Source organism: Danio rerio, chromosome 19 (assembly GCF_049306965.1).
Source record: "Danio rerio strain Tuebingen ecotype United States chromosome 19, GRCz12tu, whole genome shotgun sequence".
Lineage (NCBI taxonomy): Eukaryota > Metazoa > Chordata > Actinopteri > Cypriniformes > Danionidae > Danio > Danio rerio.
Window position 1 is genome coordinate 26,944,290 of NC_133194.1, and position 24,268 is coordinate 26,968,557.

Sequence of the window (24,268 nt, forward strand, 5' to 3'; positions counted from 1 at the left end):
TAGTAACTGGAACAGTGTGGTTCAGGTTTTAGTGTATAAGAGGTAAAAATGTGCGTGAATGACCAATTCAGCAGGCTAAGCACATTGTAAAACATCTGAAATATTGTTTTGTCATTCTAAAACCATTCTGTAGCCTTATCAAGAGTTCCCACTTAGATATGCTTAGCATTTATAGCAGGTTTGGCATGCTGTCCTGGGAGAGAACCCTGAGCTTGGAGATATTTGAGCCCAGGGCTCCCGCCCGGTCAATAAGCATATCAGGGTATCCGAGATCAGGTAGGTCTCGATAGCTCCCCCTTTAGAAAAGGGAGGAAAAGGAAGAGATGGGGTGGAAGAGGGGGATTCTTCCAAAACAAAGATAGAGCAGTAAGGAGAAAATGATCCATTTATAGTAAGCTAGGATCACTCTGATTGGATAATTACTGATTACAGATGAGTGAACAGCAGTGCTCAATCATATGACTTGCTCCTCTCGAAATTAGTTTATAAAACTTTACTTAGAAATTAAATATTATTAACACCCCCAGAACGGTCTGTGCTCCATGTCTTACTCCTTGTCTTCTCAGGTGCAAGTCATTTATTAAATAAAAGATTCATGCAGCTATTTTGACACCAGTTAATCAGGAAGTGACGATTTTGTTGTCTTTGACTTGTTGGATGCAAATGCTGCTTTTATTTTAATATTTTAAATGCTGCTGTCTTTTATGTGCTATTCCAGTCTTGCCCATAAATTTAATTCACATCTTTGGATGGAAACATAGCTATTGTAGCATGTTGCTAAAATGTTTTAGCTTAGATAAAATTATTTGTTCTTTCCCTGCTGAAAAAAAAACAAAAAAAACAGCACTTGCTGGTTAGGTAGGTTTTGAACTATAGGTGCTATAGCACATGTCCTGCAGAACTAGCTGATGTTTTCTTTCGCGAGGTTTAATGTTTTTGCACATTGTTAGCATTTTCTAGTATGCTGATAACAGCTTTTAGCAAGTCACTAACATCATTTTAGATTTCTAACATATGGAACCACATTTAGCAGTTTTAGCATGTTGGATGTTGTTAGCATGTAGCATTGTCTTATTGTAACACATCACTAACCTGTTTTAATTGTTTTATCACGTCTATTGGAAACTATCTGACTTAATCTTTGCTTGTGGTCTTGAGTAGGCCTGCAGCATTCTTTTCTTTCAAACTTTTAGTTGTAAAACTGAAGCCAGATATAGCGACTGAACAGGAGATCAGACAGCGGTATGTACTTACCCTTTCTGATCTTGTTCACATGCCTTGAATTACATTTAAAGTATATAAAAGTGCACTTAGGGTGCTTTCACACCTACACTTTTGTTTCGGAACGTATCTCGTTTGCCCAGTTAGCGCGGTTCGATTGGCATATGTGAACAGGGCAATCGCGCTCTGTTCCGCGCCAAAGTAATCGCTCCGAGATCGCTTGAATGAGGTGGTCTCGGCTCGATTGAAACGAACCCTGGAGCGGTTCGATTGTAGTGAGAAAGCGATCCGATCCGAGCGCGGTTGTATCACTGTGTTTTATGGATATGTAATAGGCATATACGGCTATATGAAGAGAGAATTATGATTGGGGTGGGAAGTTTCGCGAGTCTCCGGATGCCCGCAAACGAGTGATGATCTCCCGGTAATCTCGCGTCTCCCTACAGGTCCTCAAATAGGCATCGTCGCGCACCCTTCTCACCCCTCCCCTCCGCATCTCTCCTCAGACACATCGCGCGCGCGCACCCTGTCAATCACCACCAAACCACCACTTCTCCTGACAGCTTAGCGGGACGCTGCAAAATAAACCCTGACACTGACCAATGTGAGGAGAGTTTACTCGCACGTGACTTGTTTAAGCTCTTTTGGTCCGATTAGAAACTTTGCAGTGTGAAAGCGAACCGCTCCAAGAGCAAAGAGCAACAATGTAACAATTGTAATCTCTGTTTCGGAACAACTGAATCGATTCACAGGTGTGAAAGCACCCTTAATCTCAGTTCAAGCCTGTCCAGACATTTGCATTGCAGTGTTGGCCTTACCACACACGAAAGGGCCAGTTTCCCAGGCCTTTCTCTTTCTTGCCAAACTTGAATCCTCTATATTAGGTTTGCTAACAGGATTAATGCATCACAGCATGATGGTCTCAATCTGCTCTGCCTGGCTTCATTTTTGCCTGCTGCCCTGAAGCTGAGCATGTGATACACTGACTTTCAACACAAGTGGCCTTGGGGGAGGAAGGTCAGGTGATCAAAAAAGTGACAAAGCATCCAAGCAGCTAATCCTTTCCCCTCACTTCCCTTTTAAATAAGGTTAACGAAAGAAAACAGGCAAACTGCTAGCTGATGAAAACATTACATAAAGACATTTAAAAATTAGTCAAGTTTTGCTATTTAGCTTCTGTCATCTACAGTGAGATTCAGAATACTTGTTAGAAAAAGAATACACTTTAAAATAACAGTAATTAAAGCGATAGTTCATGCAAAAATTAAAAATTCACTCATCATTTATTAATTCTTCATATTTTCCATTTGAAGAATGTTGAAAACCCAACTAGTATTTCTTTTCTACCATGAATATTTATTGCTGCAATTTTCAAAATAAACAAAATACAATAATTATTCATTTCAAGTGAAATTTACTATTGCTTAAACACATGCTTTATTTAGCATTGACTCAAATAAATGACATTTGCTGCTTGTTCAAACTACTACAATTATTATTATTATTATTATATTTTTTGGGGGGGAGAACATAATGATTAAGTTTCACTTAATTGATTTGTGTTAGGAAAACATACAGAAATTATGTGCAGCCAAGCATTTTTTACAGTGTATCCCTAGCATGTTCTTGTGTGTTGCAAGCTGGTTACCTAATTTAGCATACTGCTACCTTGCAGCTTTTTGCCCGTTTAATTAAGAGCTAAACAAATCTTTATATTGTAAGTTTATCACTTCTATTGTATTTTAAATGTGACTAAAGAGAACAGCTGAACTAACTGATGTACGAATTTGTGTTAAAACAGTCCAGGATGTGGACATGCATACAGGTCTATTGATTGATCATCATTATTCATTCATTTATTCATCATCATTATTCATTCATTTTCCTTCGGCTTAATCCCTTATTTATAAGGGGTCATCACAACGGGATGAACCAACAACTATTTGCAGCCGATGCCCTTCCAGAAACAACCCATTACTGGGAAACATCATCTTAATAATATTAATTATTTATTTATTATTTTTAGAAAAAAACTTTTAATATATGCAATGCAATTAAGAGCACTTGTTTTATTTACAGGGCAGCATGGTTGCGCAGGGGGTAGCGCTCTCACCTTACAGCAAGAGGGTCACTGGTTCGAGCCTCAGCTGGGTCAGTTGGCATTTTCTGAGTTTGCATGTTCTCTGTGTTCGCTTGGGTTTCCTCCAGGTGCTCCGGTACAGGTGAACTGGGTAGGCTAAATTGTCCATAGTGTATGTGTGTGCATGGAAGTATATGGGTGTTTCCCAGCGATGGGTTGTAGCTGGAAGGGCATCCGATGCGTAAAACATATGTTGAATAAGTTGGCGGTTCATTCCACCGTGGTGACCCCAGATTAATAAAGGGACTAAGCTGAAAAGAAAATTAATTAATGAATTATTTATTTACATTGGTTTTCACTTTCATATTAAAAATGCACTATGTTTGAGTTTAAGGATATTTAAAATTTTGCAGTTTTGTTAAAGTTTTGGTTCATCACTGAAGTTAAAAAAGCAACAAGAGTGCAAGTTTTTTTATATAAGCAATGAGCTACAATGTTGCGAATCGACTGCCAACAGAAGAGCAGACATTGTCTCGCCAACACAAATCTCACAATTACATACCTGTAATATCAACAGAGAGTTACATAATAGTGTTTACAGTACCTCCCTGAGAACTTGATCCAAGTTTTAGTAGCATTTTGACAACTCTGACAACTTTTGCTGACAAAAAGAAGGCAAACAAAATAACATTTAAAGACATTTTTTGTAGTTTTGGATTGATCATGTTAATTACAGCATGAAAATCTACTGAGTACTTATTCTGGTTTCCAAGCTAATAAATATCAATAAAAGTCACGTTTAAACTGTAGAGTTAAATTATAAACAACAAATAATTCTGATCAAAGAACAGGGACCAGTAGTAAATTTCAAAGCATACAATGGGTACGGAAGGTATTCCCCCCCAATTTGTTCATTTTTTTATGCAGCCATTTTTCTTCATTAATGTACACACAGCACCCCATATTGACAGAAAAACACAGAATTGTTGATTTTTTGCAAATTTATTAAAAAATAAAAACTGAAATATCACATGATCCCAAGTATTCAAACCCTTTGCTCAGTATTTAGTAGAAGCACCCTTTTGAACTAATACAGCCACAAGTATTTTTGAGAAATATACAAGTTTTTCACACCTGGATTTAGGTATTCTCTTCCATTCCTCCTTGCAGGTACTCTCCAGTTCTGTCAGGTTGGATGGTAAAAGTTGGTGTACAGTCTTTTTTAGGTCTCTAAAGAGATGCTCAATTGAGTTTAGATCAGGACTCTGGCTGGGCCATTGAAGAACAGTCATGAAGTTGTTGTGAAGCCATTTTACCATTTTAGTTGTGTGCTAAGGGTCATTGTCTTGTTGGAAGGTAAACTTTCAGTCTGAGATCCTGAGCACTTTGGAGAAAGGTTTTGTCCAGGATATCCCAGTACTTGGCCACATTCATCTTTCCCTCAATTGAAAAACACCCCCGCAGCATGATGCTTCACATGCTTCACTGTTGGGACTGTATTGGACAGGTAATGAGCATTGCCTGGTTTTCTCCACACATACCGCTTAGAATTATGGTCAAAAGTTTCTGTCTTGGTCTCATCAGACCAGAGAATCTTACCTTTTATTCCATTATGGAGTCCCTCGTTTTTTTTTTTTTTAGCAAAATCCATGCAAGCTTTGATGTGTCAGGTCACTCTTTTATAAAGCCCTGTCTGGTGGAGGGCTGCAGTGATGGTTGACTTTCTATAACTTTTTCCCATCTCCTGACTGCATCTCTGGAGCTCAGCCACAGGGATCATTGGGTTATCTTTTTTTTTCTCTCACTAATGTTCTTCTACCCCGATAGCTCAGTTTGGCTGTATGGACAGCTCTAGGAAGGATTCTGGTCATTCCAAACATCTTCTACTTAAGGATTATGGAGGCCACTGTGCTCTTTTGTTTCCTTGGCCAGATCTGTGCCTTGCCACAATTCTGTCTCTGAGCTTTTCAGGTAGTTCCTTTGACCTCTTGATTCTCATTTGCTAGGACATTGTGAGCTGTGAGGTCTTATATAGTCAGGTGTGTTGATTTCCTAATCAAATCCAATCAGTATAAACAAACACAGCTGGAGTCAAATGAAAGTGCAGAACCATCTCAAGGATGATCAGAAGAAATGGACAGCACATGAGTTACATACATGAGTGTCACAGCAAAGCATCTGAATACTAAGACTGATATTTCAGGTTTTCTTTTTTAATAAATCTGCTAAAATGTCAACAATTCAGTGTTTTGCTGTCAATATGGGGTGCTGAGTGTACATGAGTGAGGAAAAATTTTACTTAAATGCAAGTGGTTGCAATATATAAAAAAGGGGAACATTTAAGGGGGTCTGAATACTTTCCGTACACACTGTAAATACGATAAACACATATAAATCACAACATACAGCAACTGTAAACAGTTAAATTTAAAAATTACAGGAAACTTATTAAATGTAAATATAATAACTACATTCATATTTAGAATTATGTTGGTGAAAGTAAAATGTTTAAATATGGGTAAAATAATATTCCATTATCATTCAGCATAACAGATAGCCTAACAGAAAATACAGCATCACTATTGTGACATGTAGGTATCAAAATATATGCAAGAATAAGTGATAATACTAAATTTTATTTCTTTAAAAAAAATACAAATAAAAAAACGTCTTTCTAACAAATCCACAGATCTTAGTGGTTTCAAAGACAGGTCAACAATTTTAAATGACTGGTAAATGATGCATGTAATGCTTAAAGGGATAGTTTGCCTCAAAACTGAAAATCTGTCATCATTTATTCACCCTTCACTTGTCACAAACCTGTTTGAGAAAAGCACAAAATAAATAAAAAAAATCCAATCACAAAAAATCCAAAATCAAACAAAAAGTGCTTCAGGGTTGTTGTTGGTAATGTTTGGGTGGGTGTGATTTTGCCAAGTATGATGCGATCCTAGATTGATCGTATGTTGATCCTGGAAGATAAATTTTGTTTGAAAATGTCATCCATACCTAATTCCTAGCTCTAAACCCAAACATAATCCCAAAATCAGAGGGGAATAATAGTTGGATAACAATCATGTAGAAGTGCATACTCTTAACATAAACTGTACACATATGCCTTAATTCTGATTGGCTGATTGAAATGTTGTTCCAGGATCAACATAGATGTTAATTCAGGAACATGTCCTACTTGGTAAAATCCCAATAAACTGCTCTTTAGACAAGGAATTCATAAAGATAAACAACAAAATCATAAGTCTATTAAGCACTAAAAAAGTAAGTGAAAAAAAAAAAAGTCTTAATTGTCAAGTTAATAAAGGCTTTTTTATTTTCACTTTTCAAGTGCCTTGGACTTATGATTTAGTTGTTTACCAAAAAGTAACTTTAAATTAAAAAAAACTATTGATTTTAATTAACATTTTCCAAACTATCATAAAGTATGGGTGAGTAGATAATGAGTACGATTTCATTTTTGGCCGGATCATGCCATTTCAATCGAGCATATTTCAAATAATATATTTCTTCAAGATATATTAATATATATATATATATTCTAAAATCATAGTACAAATCATCATCATTATGTTTCCTCACAAAAAACAAAATAAACTGAAAACATTTCGATCTACAAAAAATTAATTCTACTTGATATTCAATGCAGAAAGAAAAAAAGAAAGAAAGAAGAAAGCATCAACATCAGGTCAGATGTACAGTATGATCTGCTGAGCCTGACAAAACAAAAGTGACTTCTACCAAAAGTGTAACGTGTAACACGTGTAACGTTTGTGGGAGGACACTGTGTTCTCTCTGCTTCACCACAAAAGCACGCTGAGCTCATGCGGAGGAGGAAATCATACATTTGCACGTCTACATGTTTTTCACTTGTGTGTCAACAGTATCACCTCTTTATGTAACCAAATCATCCTGGCACTTCACTATTACGAGTCGTAGTATTGAACAAACTCTAAAATTCATATTGTCAAAGCTGCCTGCCTGCAGTGTGCATGAATATTGATTGTGTTATGCATGGCATACTGACATACTTTTGGGGGTCTTTTATATTAAGTTTGCTGACAGAGTGAAATATATTGTGTTCTCCCTGCTGCACAGCAAAACTTCAGAGCTTACAAAAATGTCTTAAAATTTTATACTAAATCAAATTAACCTTATGAGTCCATTGAATTATATTATGTTAAACTGACTTAAAACAGCTTATATAACTTATAAAATTGGTTTAGAACATGATTATCTTAGTTTAATAAGTTACAGTGACCTAAAATTATATGCTGTCAGGACTAATTGATGATTAATGATTAAATTTTTTTTTTTACATGAGATTGCATATACATTTTGTCATAAATTAAAAAACACATGGTGAAGCAGTGGCACAGTAGGTAGTGCTGTCGCCTCACAGCAAGACAGTCGTTGGGTCGCTGGTTCAAACCTTGGCTCAGTTGGCATTTCTGAGTGGAGTTTGCATGTTCTCCCTGCGTTAATGTGGGTTTAATCCGGGTGCTCCAGTTTCCCCCACAGTCCAAAGACATGCTGTACAGGTAAATTGGGTGGGCTAAATTTTCTGTAGTGTATGAATGTGTGTGTGGATGTTTCCCAGAGATGGGTTGCGGCTGGAAAGGCATCCCCTGCGTAAAAACTGGCTGGATAAGTTGGCGGTTCGTTCTGCTGTGGCGACCCGGATTAATAAAGGCACTAAGCCGACAAGAAAATGAATGAATGAATGAATGAATAAAAAACACACAAACAGATGTAATGCCTCTCTATTTTTCTGAGGCCTTAAATAAATAAACACGGACAAAACTTTGTTGAAAAGCATACATTTTTAGTAATTAAAAGTCCCTTCAGTCGAACTGCAAAAACATTAATGCTTGCTTTTTTCTCCCTCAAATCTCAAATTGAGGGTTTATAAAAAGTAAACATAAGAACTTTGCATTTTAGATAAACATTTACAGAAACATAAATTTGTGTAAATATATAATGCTTTTATTTTAATAGATTTGAAGAGTTCAGGTGCAAAAATGATGCAATTTTACAGCCTCCTATGTTTATGTTGTTATTTCACTTTAAAGGCAATGAGAAAAATGTATTCGCTACTGTTAAAAGAAAAAGTACTGAGCCTACACACAGAGAGAAAATAAAAAACGCTCATTTTAGAAGAAAATATCAAATGGCATTTAGAGGTTATTGTATATAAACTCTTAATTTATTGTTTTTTATATTTTATATACATGCTCATTTATTAATAAATTTATTATATTGTTAAATTAACCGTTTAAATATAATCTTACTAAGACATATTATTGGACGACTTTTATTTTAAAAATAGCTTTTTATTTTAAACAAAATGAAAAGAAAGGTTATTTCAGAAAATTTTAACCTGGCTCTTAATTTTTTCTCCCAAAGATGTAGTGGCAACTAAAATCAATTATGTGAGCAAACTGCTTTATTTAATTAAAAAAATTCATTCTTTTTTTTTTTTTTTTTTCGGTTAAGTCCCTTTATTAATCTAGGGTCACCACAACTTATCCAGCATATGTTTTAAGCAGCGGATGCCCTTTCAGCTGCAACCCATCACTGGGAAACATCCACACACACTCATTCACGCCTACCCAATTCACCTACTGCATGTCTTTGGACTTGTGGGGAAAACTGAAGAAACCCACGCGAACAAGCGGAGAACATGCAAACTCCACACAGAAACAAGTGACCCAGCCGAGGCTCGAACCAGTGAGGCAATCGTGCTTCCCATTGTGCCACTGTGCAGCCATTAATTTTAAACATATTTTACCTAAATATTAAAACAAAACACATTAATTAAAACAGAAAGATACTGTGTGTTTTTCTAACTATTATTTCTTTTGAATAACATCACAGCTGTTACAGATAAATGTGCATTTTCACTTTTGGCACTGCAGGCATTTAACTACAGTATAAGCAATGCATATCTTTATTCAACAAAACCGCAAATCAAGACGCCCAGTATGTTAACCAGCTTTTTCTACTCTTTGACATTTGTTGACGTCTCGGTCACCTCACATTAGGATGTACTCTCCCCTCAGGTGATATATCTGGATTTGGATCAGTTTGTTGATACAGCCTTGTCCTTCGCGTGACATAACTTAGAATAACATGTTTTCGGATGCGCTGATGGAAAATGTAGCGCTGCAGGTCTGTTTACAACTTAAAGACACTACGTGAAGCAATATGCAGGAAGTGAAGTCAGTGCGGGTCATTGGAAAATGGCAGTTAGAACAGTGTCTTGCAAATGCATGAATATCAGTTTGAAGCATATGTCTCCTAATTGCACCATGTAAGTTGCTATGTATTGACATTTGTGGCTTTAGACCACTTAAAATGTAGCACATCTGAAAATTTACGAGGCAAAATGTTGCAGCCCCTAAAAAGAAAATAAACCATTCACAAAGATGCCAGAATAATAGACGAATATCAAGACTTGTTGAACTTAATACACCCTAAAGCATTAGTAAGAACTATAAAAAGGTTAAAGACAAATATATTGTTGCCAAATAGCATACCAGATGGCACATTGAACATTGGTGAAACATAAACTGAATGCACCAATATGTTTTTATAGTTTATTACGTTGCTGCTTTGTGTAAACTTGATGCACTGCAAAACATGTCGAAGCTTCAAAATCATGTGACTTTTTATTATTGCGTGAAGTTGAACTCAAAAGAGAACTTATGGGAGTTCATTTTACATGGTAAATATTGCCACCTGCCGGCTGCTAATGATATATACTGCTTTTAAAAAGTTAAATCACCCAAAAAATAAAAAAAATATATATAATTATAATTAATAATTGTTACCCATCCAAACCTGTAAGTGCAGGGGTGTCCAGACTCGGTTCTGGAAAGTCGGTGTCCTGCATAGTTTGGCTCCAGCTTCCTTCAAAATACCTGCCTGGAACTTTCTAGTATACCTAGAAAGAGATAGATTAGCAAGTTCAGGTGTGTTTAATTGGGGTTGACACTAAAATATGCAGGACACCGGCCCTTCAAGACCAAGTTTCAGGCAGCCCTGTGTTAGAGTTTTTTTTTATCTTCTGTTTAACACAAAGGCCAGTTACTGAATTAGTGCTGAACTTATAGTAACTGAATTCATAGTATTTCTTGCTACTAATAATATTTACATTTATATAGCACTTTTTAGACACTTAAAGAACTTTACACATTTGGGGGGAATCCTCTCATCCACCACCAGTGTGCAGCATCCACCTGGATAACGTGACGGCAGCCATATTTCGCCAGACCACACACCACACACCAGCTGATTGGTGGAGAGTAGACAGAGTGATGAAGACAATTATCATATGGGGGTGGTTAGAAGGCCATGATGGACGTTAAAGTCTAGATCGGATATGCAGCCGGCCGTAAGTGCGATATGCACATATGGCAGCATTTTTTTTATGACACTGTATAACAATAATTAATATTTTTACAGTACTGTGACAATTGGGTTTAGGGTTGAGGTGGGGGTAGGCATTAAAAAATACAATTTATTGCGTAATTTAACAGATAGCATAAATAATACTTGGTACAACTACTGTTTTTAAGTTACTGTGACGGTTGGGTAGGGTTGGGGTGGGGGTAGACGTTAATATATTACAACAAATGTAAAATTTGATAAATAATGTAAATAATTCTTGATAACTTCTGGCCGCAACCATATCCGATCTAGCATATCGCTCACTGAGTCCCATCAATATATTGGGGTGTTGGGACCCACACAGACCACAGGTTAAGCGCCCCCTGCTGGCCTCACTAACACCACTTCTGAAAACAAACCTAGCTTTCCCATGTGGTCTCCCATCCAAGAGGGGTCTGGATGCAGACCTGGTGCAGTGCAATTTGAGCTGCATCCAATGCTTTTTAATGCGCTCAGCTAACCCCACCCCTAACCCTATCTGTCACAGTGACATCACTCACTCCATTGAGTGCATTGTGTCTGACATTGCATTGCTAAGTGATGCAATCTCAGCTTGTATCAAAAAGGGTGCATCCAGATACTATTGTCCCATCCAGGTACTGACCAGGCACAGCCCTGCCTAAATTCAGTGGGCGACCATGTGAGAGTTGCACAGAGCTAGCTGCCGGCTAACTACTACTACTACAACTACTACTATGGATATGGATTTCTGCTTTTTTCAACATTTTTAAAAATATATTGTTCAACAGAAGAATTTTCATTTTTATTTATTTATTTTTTTTTAAATAAAAGATTACCACCACTTGAGTATGATGTAATGGTAATTAAAAATGTTTTAGACAAACTATGCCTTTAAATCCTATACCAACTAAAACCATATCTGTTTAGTAACTTTCTACTTACTAATAGGTTAATGTAATAAAGCAAATAATGTTTCGATTGTTATCATTTAAAAAAACATTCAAAATGCATAAACCACACATAGAATACAATATTTTGTCATCAAATATCTAGATTTGTGTGTTTGGTTGGTGTGTACTTACACAATTACTTGTTACATACATATTTATGTTGCAATGGTTTGTCAGTAAATGTAAAAATTCTGTTTCAAAGTGTGGTTGAGAAAAATAATTACTTCTTCCTCTATTATGTATTTTGCGAGGTCTTGATTGTTTTATGTATCTCTTCCAAGTCAAAACTAACCTGAATGCATTCAAGAAAGCTCAAATCGAAATATCATCAATTATTCATATCCATATTAATACAAACATATGATACTTTTTAATTCAATAATACAATAGAAAAATCTCTTAGATAAAATTTTCCATAATGCGGAGGAGGAAAATATTCAATCTGTCAAACTGAAAGTGTCATAAAAGTGCTTCAGATGACATTACATGTTACGTAATAACAAAATCTTCCCCTGTAAAAGAAAAACAAAAGTGTCAGAAAAAAAGGAGGTCAGAATATTTAGGTAAGAAATTGGTTGGAGTTGTTAGGGTATCTGCTGCGTAAAACATATGCTGGATAAGTTGGTTCATTCCGCTGTGTCAACCCCAGATAAATAAAGATGCTGAGCCAAAGGAAAATAAATGAATGAATACAATAGTCAAACAGCAAATAGTTCATTTATTTCAAATATTTGATTTGAGATTTAGTATATACCATGATTCTATATTTGAAGTCTAACAGATTTTTAATATATCTTCCAATATATTTGAATGTCCAAGAATGGTTCAAATTGATCATCTCTGTATCATTTATCCAGTTTTATTTGTTGTTAATAACATATATTTCACACTCTCAAAACATTTAAACAGATACTCAAATAGAGCTGAAATTCACAATTCAAGGCATCATCAGGTGTAAACAGGATATGCCTTTAATATGAAGGCAAACAGTCTGTAGTGTCTTTTCCTATCTTACAAAGAGGATTAATCACATATGATCCCTTTCCCATCAGAGATGTCCAATTACAGTAATAACACTTAAAAGCACACTGAGATTGTCTTTCAGTTAAATTCCAGCACACGTGTGAATAGCAGCAGTATCTGTATGTCCATCACACAGTTTATGTGAAAGAGCTCAGAAATCACAGAAGAGCATCTCAATAGCAGCACTGTATCTCTGGGTCTTAATAATATTAGTTGTAAAATCGATTTTAGTCAATTGTCATTATGAAGACCTACTTTCAGTAATATGCATCCCACAATGATAAATTAAATTAAAAGGCCTCTTGAAATGTATTAGTAGACCGCTTCGTCCATGTTGTCATCACTATCCCCTCCAAAATCCTCTCCGTTGTCAAAGTAAGACGCAATGTAGTCTGTCTCCTAAAAGAGAGTGCACATATTCCAATGTTAAAAATGCTTAACAAGGACCATTTCTATGATCATAAAGTACCTGCACTGTACACTGTAAAACAATGCAGGTTTACACAATTCATTTATGTTGTCCTAAAACAAATTAAGTTAACCAAACAAATTTAAGTGGATTGAGTATAAAACAACAAAGTTGCCCAAAGAAGCCTCAAGAAGTGTGTTGTTTCAACTCATTTTAAATAAGTAGTTTGTGCAAACAGCAAATACATATACTTTTTAGTGTAAGCGGTCGACTAATTACAAGAGGATGATCTTACTAATTAAAACACAGTAAACCCTTAGAAAAGAGGGGTTTAGAGAGACTGGATCCAAGCCTAGTTTCTATTACAGATTTGCATAAAACCTAATGATATTTTCTAAATTTTGGTAAAAAATTGTTTATTTTTAAACATTGGCTATTATTTTAATCATAGAAGACATAAATGTGTTATCTAAGCACTAATGGCAAGGAAAGCCCCTTATAGCTTACTTGATAGTGGCCATGTATAAGGTGTTTCTCAAGGGTTAAAAAAGAAGTAAAACAAACACAGAAATACATTTTATAACCTATCACACAAATAAAGTTAATACATACAAAAAAAAAAAAAAAAACAACTTGTTACTTTTTGTCTTGTTTCTAGTCCAGATATCTAAAAATCTTTAAATCAAGAAGATTTTCTAGATAAGCAAAGAATCTTGTCTTCTTGTCAGAAATAATTAGACAAAATTAAGTGAGTTTTTTTTTTTGTTTGAGTCCCGGCTGGGTCAGTTGGTATTTCTGTGTGGAGTTTGTATGTTCTCCCTGTGTTCATGTGGGTTTCCTCCGGGTGCTCTGGTTTCCCCAACAGTCCAAAGACATGCAGTATAAGTTAATTTAGTAAAAAAAAAAAATGGCTGTAGTGTATGAGTGTGTGTTAATGTTAGAGTGTCTGGGTGGTTTCGAGTACTGGGTTGCAGCTGGAAGGGCATTCCACTTTGTTGACCCCTGATAAATTAGGGGCTAAGCTAAAGGAAATGTAACAAATAAAGTGAAAACATATTTGGACTAGAAGCGAAACAAAAACGCAAGTAAGCAAAGCATATTTGCAGGGTGCACACATGCGTGATTGGGGCTCAAAGCAGCAGCAGCAGCAGTGAATGTGCCTTCAGCACAGCTGGAAGAATTATAGAGGAAAGGAGAACTGGTTTAAAAATATGATTGTGGATGCTGTGCTTTTTTCTGCACAATATTTAGTAAGAGCGTTCTAGCTGTATAGTTATGTCTCTTTTTTTGTTGTTGCTTTTTCTGCGAGGTTGAATATTAACAACAAAACCTTCAATTTAACATCATGACATACTTGAAATGCCTTATTTTTGTTAATTTTATTGTAGTCTAGTTTAGTGGTTCCCAAAGTGGAGGTCAGGATAATGGTCAGGATAATTTTTTTTGTGTCCCCGGGGGTGATTACGTTATATTAAAGACACAGCAATATCGTCAGATGCAGTAAATTGATTTTATGGCACCAGGTTAAACTTTCTGACACTGCCACAACTAAACATGGAGGATGGTCTCCGAGTGGCAATCTTCAAAATTAAACAATGAATAGACAAGGCAGATAATAGACAAGTGCAAGGTTTATATATTTATCCCCACCTCAGAGGATATTGGGGGTCACAAGTCACTGGTATCATTATTTTGGGTGTTGTGGGTTGGGAAAGTTTGGAAACCCATGGTCTAGTAAAGTGTTGATTCATCTACGGTCCACTTGATTGTCATTTTTAAAATATAAATAAATGAACAAATATCCAAAAGAAAAAATGCTCAAAACATTTAGTAAATTATATTCTAAATAAAAAGTTTTTAAAAATATTTTCCCACTAAATACAGACTATTTTAATACCTGGAGCAGTGGTAAAGGGGCCAGGGCTAGGCTAGGGTCTAAATTTGAAGCCTGTGAAAGGCTCTAGGTTACAGTTTGTGGTTTCACAGAGGAACTGTGAATTCAGATTTCCAGATGAACAGATCATATGTTTTTGAGTTGTGAAACAAAATATGGTATCCTATGATGTCTGCTGCATCCTGTTCCAAAACACCAATCTCTACAAATAAACACATAACCTCAAATGTAAAAAAATAACATGTGACTTTAACATACGTTTGTATGTTATGATACTAATGATGCTGCGACAAATGTACAAATGTAATGTTGATGGCAAAATTATTAGCCTTAACAGCATAATAATAAAATTATTTTGAAAAGTTAAAAAATTAAAAAATGTTTAACTTTTCAAACATTTCCCAAGTGAATAATAGATCAAGAACAATTTCACTGATTTTGGATTTTTAAATTTATATATTTAACAGGGGCAATGCTCATTAATCAACAGTAAAACTGTAAATAAGCCAGAGTTAGCCACAAGGGCTAATTTTCATATGTTGCCGCCTGCTAGATTTTAAAAATCAGATTTTTTTTTTGTCAGTATTATTGGCCCCTTTATTTATGCTAGTGTAAATGGCGGTTCATTCTGCTGTGGTGAAGCCTGATAAATCAGGGACCAAGTCAAAGGATAGTGAGAGAGTGAATGATTAACTAAATAAACTCTGTTAAGCCTTTAAATGCCAGTTTAGACTGAATACTCACAAAATAACTAGTAAACTATTAGGTACTGTCATCATGGCAAAGACGAAACAAAGGAGTTTTTAGACGTTAGATTCGTTTTTCAAATATGAAAAACACACTTGTGAAATATTGGAAAAGTCATAAAAAACTCACAAAAAGGGCTGAAGTTTTGCCTTCAACTGTTATATATGTAATTATATATAAAAAATATTTTTTTTCTTACATCCTCAAGCTCCTCTTCATCATAATCTTCCTCCACTTCTGGCTCCTCCTCTTCGTCATCATTCTGTTTCTTCTTCTTCCCCTCATCCTCCTCTTCCTCAGAATGCACTTCTTCCTTCTCAAGTGTCTAAATATGATTCCACAATATTGACATTACTAACATTTGCTGTGTTTATACATATATTATATTTATATATAGAGAGGTCACACACTGAGTAAATTAAGTGTGCACCATCTTTGGCACTTGTCATAAATGAAGAAGTTCAGGGTAGAAGAAAAAGATATTAAAAAAACTGATCATTTGTTTCAATTTACTTCAGCTTATCATTAATCCTCTTTTAGTCTTTTTTTACAGTTCATTAAAACTACAACATAACAAATTTTATCCCCGGTTTCACAAACAAGGTTTAATGCTAGTCAAGATTAAATTACATGTTTGAGCTGTCTCAAATCAAAATAACTTGCGGTAAGATGTCTTTAAATACATCCGTATAATTTTTATGTCTCCAAGTGCACACCAGGAATATGTTTTTCTAAGGGCATTTTTATAAATGTGGTTTAAATAGCCTAATTTAACTTAGGCCATGTTAAAACCCCCAATCTCTTCAATTAAACTTGTAACCTTATATGTATAAAATTAACATGTGACTTGATGCTATAATGATGCTGCAACAAATGTACTGTGGAAGGCAAAATGATTAGCCTTAACAGCATAATAAGTCCTAGTCCTGGCTTAATCTAAGCCCTGTTTGTGAAACTGGGCCATAATGTTTTCGGTGGACTCATACCTCTAGTTTTTGAAGAATGTCTTCTTTGGATGCAGCTACTTTTGGTCTCTGCTTGAGTTGCTGCTTGGTACCTGTGACTTAAAATCATATTAAAAACTATGAGCTACTGCTGTTTAAGCATACTTTAGGAAGTATTAAGTAGATGTGATGCAAACCAACACATAATAATAAGACTAATGATAAGAATAATAAGAGTTTCTCTCACTTGTTTTCCGGGGTTTTCGTACTTTAATGCAAAGCTCTTTTGGCAGTCGGCTCCAGTCTGAAATCAATCAGAACATTTTTAGAGAGAACTGGCATTCATGACTATAGAGTGGAGGAACTATGGCGTCACTTTGTAGGCTAATCGTCTGCTACCATAAAACTGGTTCCCTCGTGAAAATCCCTATAGGATTTTCCCATAGGCTTTTCGAAGATTGCAAATAATAAGCTTTGTGTTCAAACACTGTTTATTACACTTACACGTTTTGTCCAGCTGGATAATCCTCACACGAAAATACAACTTTGAGTACTTTTGGGTCTTAAATGCAAACACAAGAGTTGAAAAGCTAACATTAGGCTATAAACAGACTACAGAGCCCTCGGGGCGCTCGTCTGTGACGTCAACACCACCCTATACAGACGACTTATCAAGCTTATTTTTTTAAATAATGCCCATGAAAAAAAAGAGTTAATCTCTCTGTTTATTATATTATAATCCACGCTGTATATTATAAACAAATAAATACGCAAAAAACACATAGACCTATGTGCCTTTTGGATCGTTTTTACTTGGGAAATACATCTGTTTTGCTTTGTCGTTGTTCTAAAAGTTTTAAAACTGCGTGTAAAAATTTGCCTAGACAGTATTATCATGAGAAATATTTAAATAAGTGTATCGCTCGCGTGCACACAGCCTGCTACCTTAACAGACGACAGAAATGAGGCGTGAGGAGGAACAAGTCTATCAAATTCCTGCAAGTTCCATCATGGACACAGAGCAACATTCAATATTCCTTTTATGTCACGAAGTACAGCGAAAAGCAGCCCATACAGTCACATCTGCTATACATTTTATGGAGGAGTGTAAATATTGCAGTTATGACAGAGTTATATGTATTCAGATGAAGAAAAAAAAGACAAAAAATCACTTGATCACGTTAAAATGACAGTTAACATGCATGTATTTTTACACATTTATTGACACGTTTGCATTACTGAGAGCAGGAAAGAAACAGGCTGCACTGGTAAGCAGTATCTTCATAATATCGTTTAATTAAAATAAATAATCATCAAATGAATCTGTCTCGACAGCCTTTACAAGTGAAGGAATTATCTACACACAATCTGAATTCCCAATTAGAAAAACACAACAAACTATAAAATACTATTTATGAAAATACCTAAATAACAGACAAATCCAAATGCCCAACACAAGCGAGCTGCGCTCCAGCCCAGTTCAGCTTGATGACGTATAATGTCTCCGACACCGCCTGGAGTCCCATTTAGCAACTTGATAGCAACCGTCTATTTAAAGAAGCTTGGCCGAATTTAAAATTGAGGAGTGTGTTGTAACTGATGTGTTTTATGTCGTAGAACAAAACGTGAAAGTATCTTTAATTTGTGTTTGCCATGGACCTTATTTAAGCGATTTTACTGAAACCCTTATAAAAAAAACTCATTGACTTTGGGACGAGGGAACCGGAAGTGCTAAAATGCTAACTCGCTTCCGGGTTTTTGCATTCACATTGACGTCATAGTTCCTCCACTCTATAAAATATAATAAATAAGCTGTAGCATAATCAATAACAAATAGTAAATAATCTGAATCTTTGCATCTAATTAGTGTTTCAATTCATGATTATGATTAAGGATTTGTTAAAAAAAGGAATTGCAATGGCTAGACAAATAGATACTCTTTACTCTTTACATTTTTGTAAAGGCCAATTTATATTTTTCAGAATTTTTCTGATGAATAGAAAATTCAAACAAGCATGTTGGAACACTGTAAATGGTTGCTAAATCTAAACGCATCATTGCCAAATGAAATAATATTGAATACAAATGAATACATAATGAAAAAAATATTGATTAATCTCCAAACTTGATATTACACTGTTAACAATTTATGTAAATTTCACAGTATTTACATGTAAAATGAACTACATATTTGACTGTAGAACAGTTATAAAGTATGGTAGTTTAAAGTTACATTGTGGGAAATACTCTCTTGGCTCCAATAAAATACAGTATTTTTAAATTTGCTGTATTTGCAAATACAGTATTTATACTGTAATTAGATTTACAGTAAGTTACTGGAAAACTACTGCCAGTAAGTTACTGTAAATTCTACACTATTTTTTTACAGTGTATATGTCTACAAAACAGCATTACAGCCAAGCAATAATAAAAAAATAAAAGTATTTTCTTGCAACATTAAACTTCTTAAATTTGAGAAAAAAGATTGAAATAAAAAGTTGAGAATTACTAATTAAAATCCAAAACATCTATATTTTAGAGAAGAAAAATCCTAAAAAATTGAGATTATTTAAAGATGCGAATATTTGAATGTGAATATTTACATTAAACTTAGAGTCTTTTTTTCTCTGAAATTAATTACTTTTTTCAGAATTTTACAGACAAATTTTATTTGGTTCAAATTAAAATGACCCAAAAAGCTACTTTTTTAAAGAGTTCTCAACATTTTAGTTAGATATTTTTCTCAAACTTTTACATGTTTTTCTTGTAAATGAAAAACTATTCTAAAAATATAATGAGTTTATTTTTAACATTTTATTTAACCTTTTTTTTCTAAATTTAATAAGTTTAAGCCTAAATTTTAAATTTTTATTATTGCTTTTCAAGATGGTTTACTTATTTTATCATGTCAGATATGAATCCTCTAATTTAAAATAAACAGTTTTGAATATAGTTGATTTTAGATTCCAGGTTTCCATGTTTAACAGCAGGGATCCTCATCTGTAATTGTCACTACTTCATCATCAGCAATGTCTCACCTGGACTCCATTCAATGGTGTTATTCTTTGGCTCTCCAGTTTGATATTTATCAGAGTAACGTGACACATCTAAAAAACAAAAGAATGAAAGAAAAAAAGAGAGACATTCAAAACTGATCTTCAACCATCTGTGTCTGATGATGGGTCGTTGGTTTTGAATATTTTAGTGACTGCCCACAGTTCAAATGCAAATCCAGAGACAGCATGAAATCAAGTCAAGCAGGATCTTCATCTTTTGTGCTCGGTATTGCTGAATTGCCCACTGTTTATGTATCAGCAATTTACATTTATGCATTTAGGGTAATCAATCTTACCTCTCTTTGTTCTGGCTGCTCTAATGTGAAAAGGTAGATTCTTGCTGGATGCTCTCAGTTCCTGCTTAAGAGCGAGCATATATTCCACTTCTTCACCTGTATGCAGAGGCACTGGCTGAAATTGCATAGGCTGAAAGAAAAAAAAATCCAAAAAGTAAATATATAAACATAAATCAATTAAAACATGTTATTAACAATAGTTCCAAATAAAATTGATATGAACACAGACACCATACTAAATGTTATTGCATTATAAACAAAATCTCAGTAAATGTTAGTTTTTGAATCTTTTACGCAGACTGTTAGGACTCTTTTGAATGATAATTGTAGAATGAAATAGTGTGAAATAATTTAGAACAAAATCAGGTAAAAACTAAGTTTTATTTAAGAGTTTGAAACAGCTTTTTATCTAACTTGGAAAGGATAAGAATAAATAAATTGCTATGACCTCCTAAACACCATTATATAAGTTTACCCAGGTGTGTTGACTTCTGCTTCTAAAAACATGAGGAATACGAAAATGCTCCATTTAACCCACTGTAAAAATATCAGTTAATCAACAGCTTTCAGTATTTTATGATTCTCAATTATTTTCCATTCATGTAAGATTTTCGAGATTGCATAAGAGAGCAACTGAGAGAGACTGATTACAAGAACTATAAAGACAGCACTCACACATTGTTGCTGAGTCTTGTTTATCTGTTTGTGAACTTATGACGTGTTTCCTTTGCCTTGTTTCTGACCTATGCTTGTTTGTTTGCCTGTACTGACCATTCACCTGATATTGGACTACGACTCTGAATTTGCCTACATACATCTGTTAGCTCCTGGTTGGGACCATTGCTTGCCTGAGCATCTCTGCATAAAAAACCCTGCATTTCGATCCTCACTTCCTTTGTCCTGTTTCCTTTCACATTACAGTTATATTGAGACATCTGTTTATATTTTCCAAAACAATTAACCACAGAGTTATGAGATCAGAAAAATGTCAGTCAGTAAACATTTGTTATATTTTAAATGAGGAAAATAAACATGCGTTATGGATTTGACAAAAAAAAGTTTGCGAGTTTATAGTAGACACTTTGTAGAAATTCTGTGAAATAAACTGCACAACACAAGAGAAGTGATGCTAATCAACAGGATTAGAGTCGGCTCTCTATAAAATAAAAAAAAACTTTGATTTTATTTTATTTGACATTTTTGCATTTATGAGGATAAAACTTTATGGATTTCACACTTTTCCGTTATGGATGTGACATGTGAAATTGGTAAATCAAATATAATAGTTTAAAAACACTAACAGAAACATTTTGAGCATGTTAAAAGTACTGTAAAATGCTTACACAAAATTTTGAAATAATTTCTCTATTTGGCAATTTTTGGCCAGGTAAACATTTGCATGAAATTACTCAAGATATTGAGAATGTCAGCTTTACAAATTTTTTCTTTATTTATGTTCAGATTTAATGTAGGAAAGTGACTTTTTGGGCATTTTTAGTAACAATATATTATTGGTTTATATAATTCCTATTATTAAATATACCTGATTTGATTACCTGCTTTTTGTAACTCACTGTACACAATAAAGTGTAGGCAATATATCATGTCACACTAATAAAATGTAAAAAAAAAGCCACTTTAATAAGCTTTTTCACCAAAATCTTAAACATTTAAAAGCCTAAAATATGAGAAACACCCATGAGTTACAAAAGACAGAAACTATTAACTTTTTGACAGTGCACTAATATATGTGTAATAACAACCCCTGTAGTTATCATACAATGTAAAGACATTTATATAACTATTAAACACTTACAGGAAAAAGAGGAGAAGGCGTATGAGTAGTTGTAGGTAAAGAATCTCCTCTTCCGAAACCCAGTGCGTCCACATTAAAGGTAAACTGATTCCTTCCACGACCTCTGCTCATCCCTGCCATCACGACACCTTTAAAATCAACAAAATTATTAATATTTTTGTATATTACTATAATAATTAAAATCAGCACATTTATATAAATGAAATATGAAAAATGAAATAGAAATACAACATTACTAGTCAAAATGAAACCAATAAAACTCACAACCACTAAGCTATGGTGATATTTTAGTCATTTCAGATTAATCAAAAGTACAGTTTACCTCGAAATGTTTTTTCAGGTTCAGTGGATGAAACCGGTGTAATTTATGGAGTCGTGAATTCAGCAAAGTCTCTTAGATATCCGCAAAGGTCGACATCTGCCTGCCGAGTGCCATGAATGAGGTACAGTAAAGGACTTGGACACGTGGTAGCTGTGTTTACATCAGGCATAAATCCACGTGGGGTCCGTCTCGGTTTACAGTCCAACCAGAAAGAATCCTCGCTTAAAGAGTTCCTAGCAAAGGCAGCACGCTATTGCATAGCTATTACAACGGTTATTACGAGCATTATAGCATATATGTAAATTGTATTACGTTTGAATACTACGTGTAACATATTTACACCTGAGAGATTTTACTTAATGAGGTGATGTGAGAAATCATCAGTGTTGCGCTTCTTTGGGGGCGGGGCTTTTGGTAATGGTTTAGACATTTAATACATTTAAAATGTATTCATATTTTTAAAAAGTGTGTAGTCTAAGTAAAAGATGTACACTCTTCTAAAAGTCTTGTATTGATTATAAATCAATACAAACTTTGGTGGATGAAAAAAAAAGATTACAATATTTATTTGCTAGTTTATAAATCTTGGAAGAAGTGCTCCATTTTGGTGTCAAATTACAAAGGCATTTAAAAAAGCATAAAATGCACAAAAAGTGTTTATTAATCGATTATTAATTCATTCATTCATTATATCATTCATTCATTTTCTTTTCGCTTAGTCCCATTATTAATCTGGGGTCGCCACAGCGTAATGAACCGCCAACTTATCCAGAACATGTTTTACGCAGCCGATGCCCTTTCAGCTGCAACCCATCACTAGGAAACACCCATACACATTCATTCACACACATACCTACCTAATTTAGCCTACCTAATTCATCTGTACCGCATGGACTGTGGTGGAAACCGGAGCACCCGGAGGAAACCCACGCAAACGCAGGGGGAACATGCAAACTGCACACAGAAATGCCAACTCAGCCGAGGCTCGAACCAGCGACCTTCTTCCTGTGAGGCGACTCAGGAGAGAGTGCTACCCACTGCACCACCGCGTCACTCAAAAAGTGTTTACTTTCTACGAATAACTACACATAGTTAGTGTGCGTATGCGTGTGTGTGTGTGTGTGTGTGTGTGTGTGTGCACAGGAATGTGCAGTATTTATGATACACGTATTTCAAATTTATATTTTAAATACAAAATAGTATTTTGCAATTTGTATTCGATAGGGTTCATGAAAGTGAGTTAATGTTTTTCATCAAAATACTGTAGTGTCTTGTATTTTAGTATTTTTAAAATACTGTAAAATACTACAGCTGAAGTCAGAATTATTAGCCTCCTTTTATTTTTTTTTCTATTTTAAATATTTCCCAAATGATGTTTAGCAGCAAGGAATTTTTCATAGTATGTCTGATAATATTTTTCTTCTTGGAAAGTCTTATTTGTTTTATTTCGGCTAGAATAAAAGCAGTTTAAAAAAAAACATTTTTAGGACAAAATTATTAACCCCTTTAAGCTATATTTTGTTTCGATAGTCTACAGAACAAACCATCAATATACAATAACTTTTCTAATTACCCTAACCTGCCTAGTTAACCTAATTAACCTTTTTAAGCCTTTAAATGTCACTTTAAGCTGTATAGAAGTGTCTTGAAAAATATCTAGTTAAATATTATTTATTGTCAATATGGCAAAGATAAAACAAATCAGTTATTACAGATGAGTTATTAAATCTATTATGTTTAGAAATGTGTTAAAAAAAATCTTCTCTCCAGGTCAAAATAATACAGGAAAATAAGACAAACAACATAAATTCCTACACTGGCGATAACTACAAACCGTCATCGGCTTTTTTAAATGCCAGTAGCTGATCTGCAGTTGCTCTTTATAGTTAAATACAAATTTTGACATAGTTAATCAGTATGAGACAAAAATATTAAATAATACTCCAGTCTACACACTGGTCAAAAACTCCCAACTCGGGTTTTATGGAAGCAAAAAGAGCATTTTTTATGTGTTTTTTTTTATGTGTATTGAAGAGTACAATTGCAAAAAAAAAAATTAAAAATTTATGGAAATGACTAAAACTG

General features: G+C 34.5%; 2 protein-coding genes across 7 annotated transcripts in view; one reads left to right on the forward strand and one right to left on the reverse strand.

The window, feature by feature from the left end:
- Positions 1–24,268, forward strand: part of si:dkeyp-92c9.4 — a 66,901-nt gene that overhangs the window by 11,288 nt on the left and 31,345 nt on the right. The gene's annotated exons all lie outside the window — the stretch shown is intronic.
- polr3gla (RNA polymerase III subunit GL a) lies at positions 12,378–22,315 on the reverse strand. Of its 2 annotated transcripts, NM_001004639.1 has the most exon segments (8): positions 12,378–13,098; positions 15,949–16,074; positions 16,736–16,812; positions 16,941–16,997; positions 19,732–19,800; positions 20,046–20,175; positions 21,862–21,989; positions 22,184–22,285. In NM_001004639.1, coding segments are annotated over 7 exon segments (666 nt in total). In that variant the 5' UTR covers positions 21,982–21,989; positions 22,184–22,285; the 3' UTR covers positions 12,378–13,011.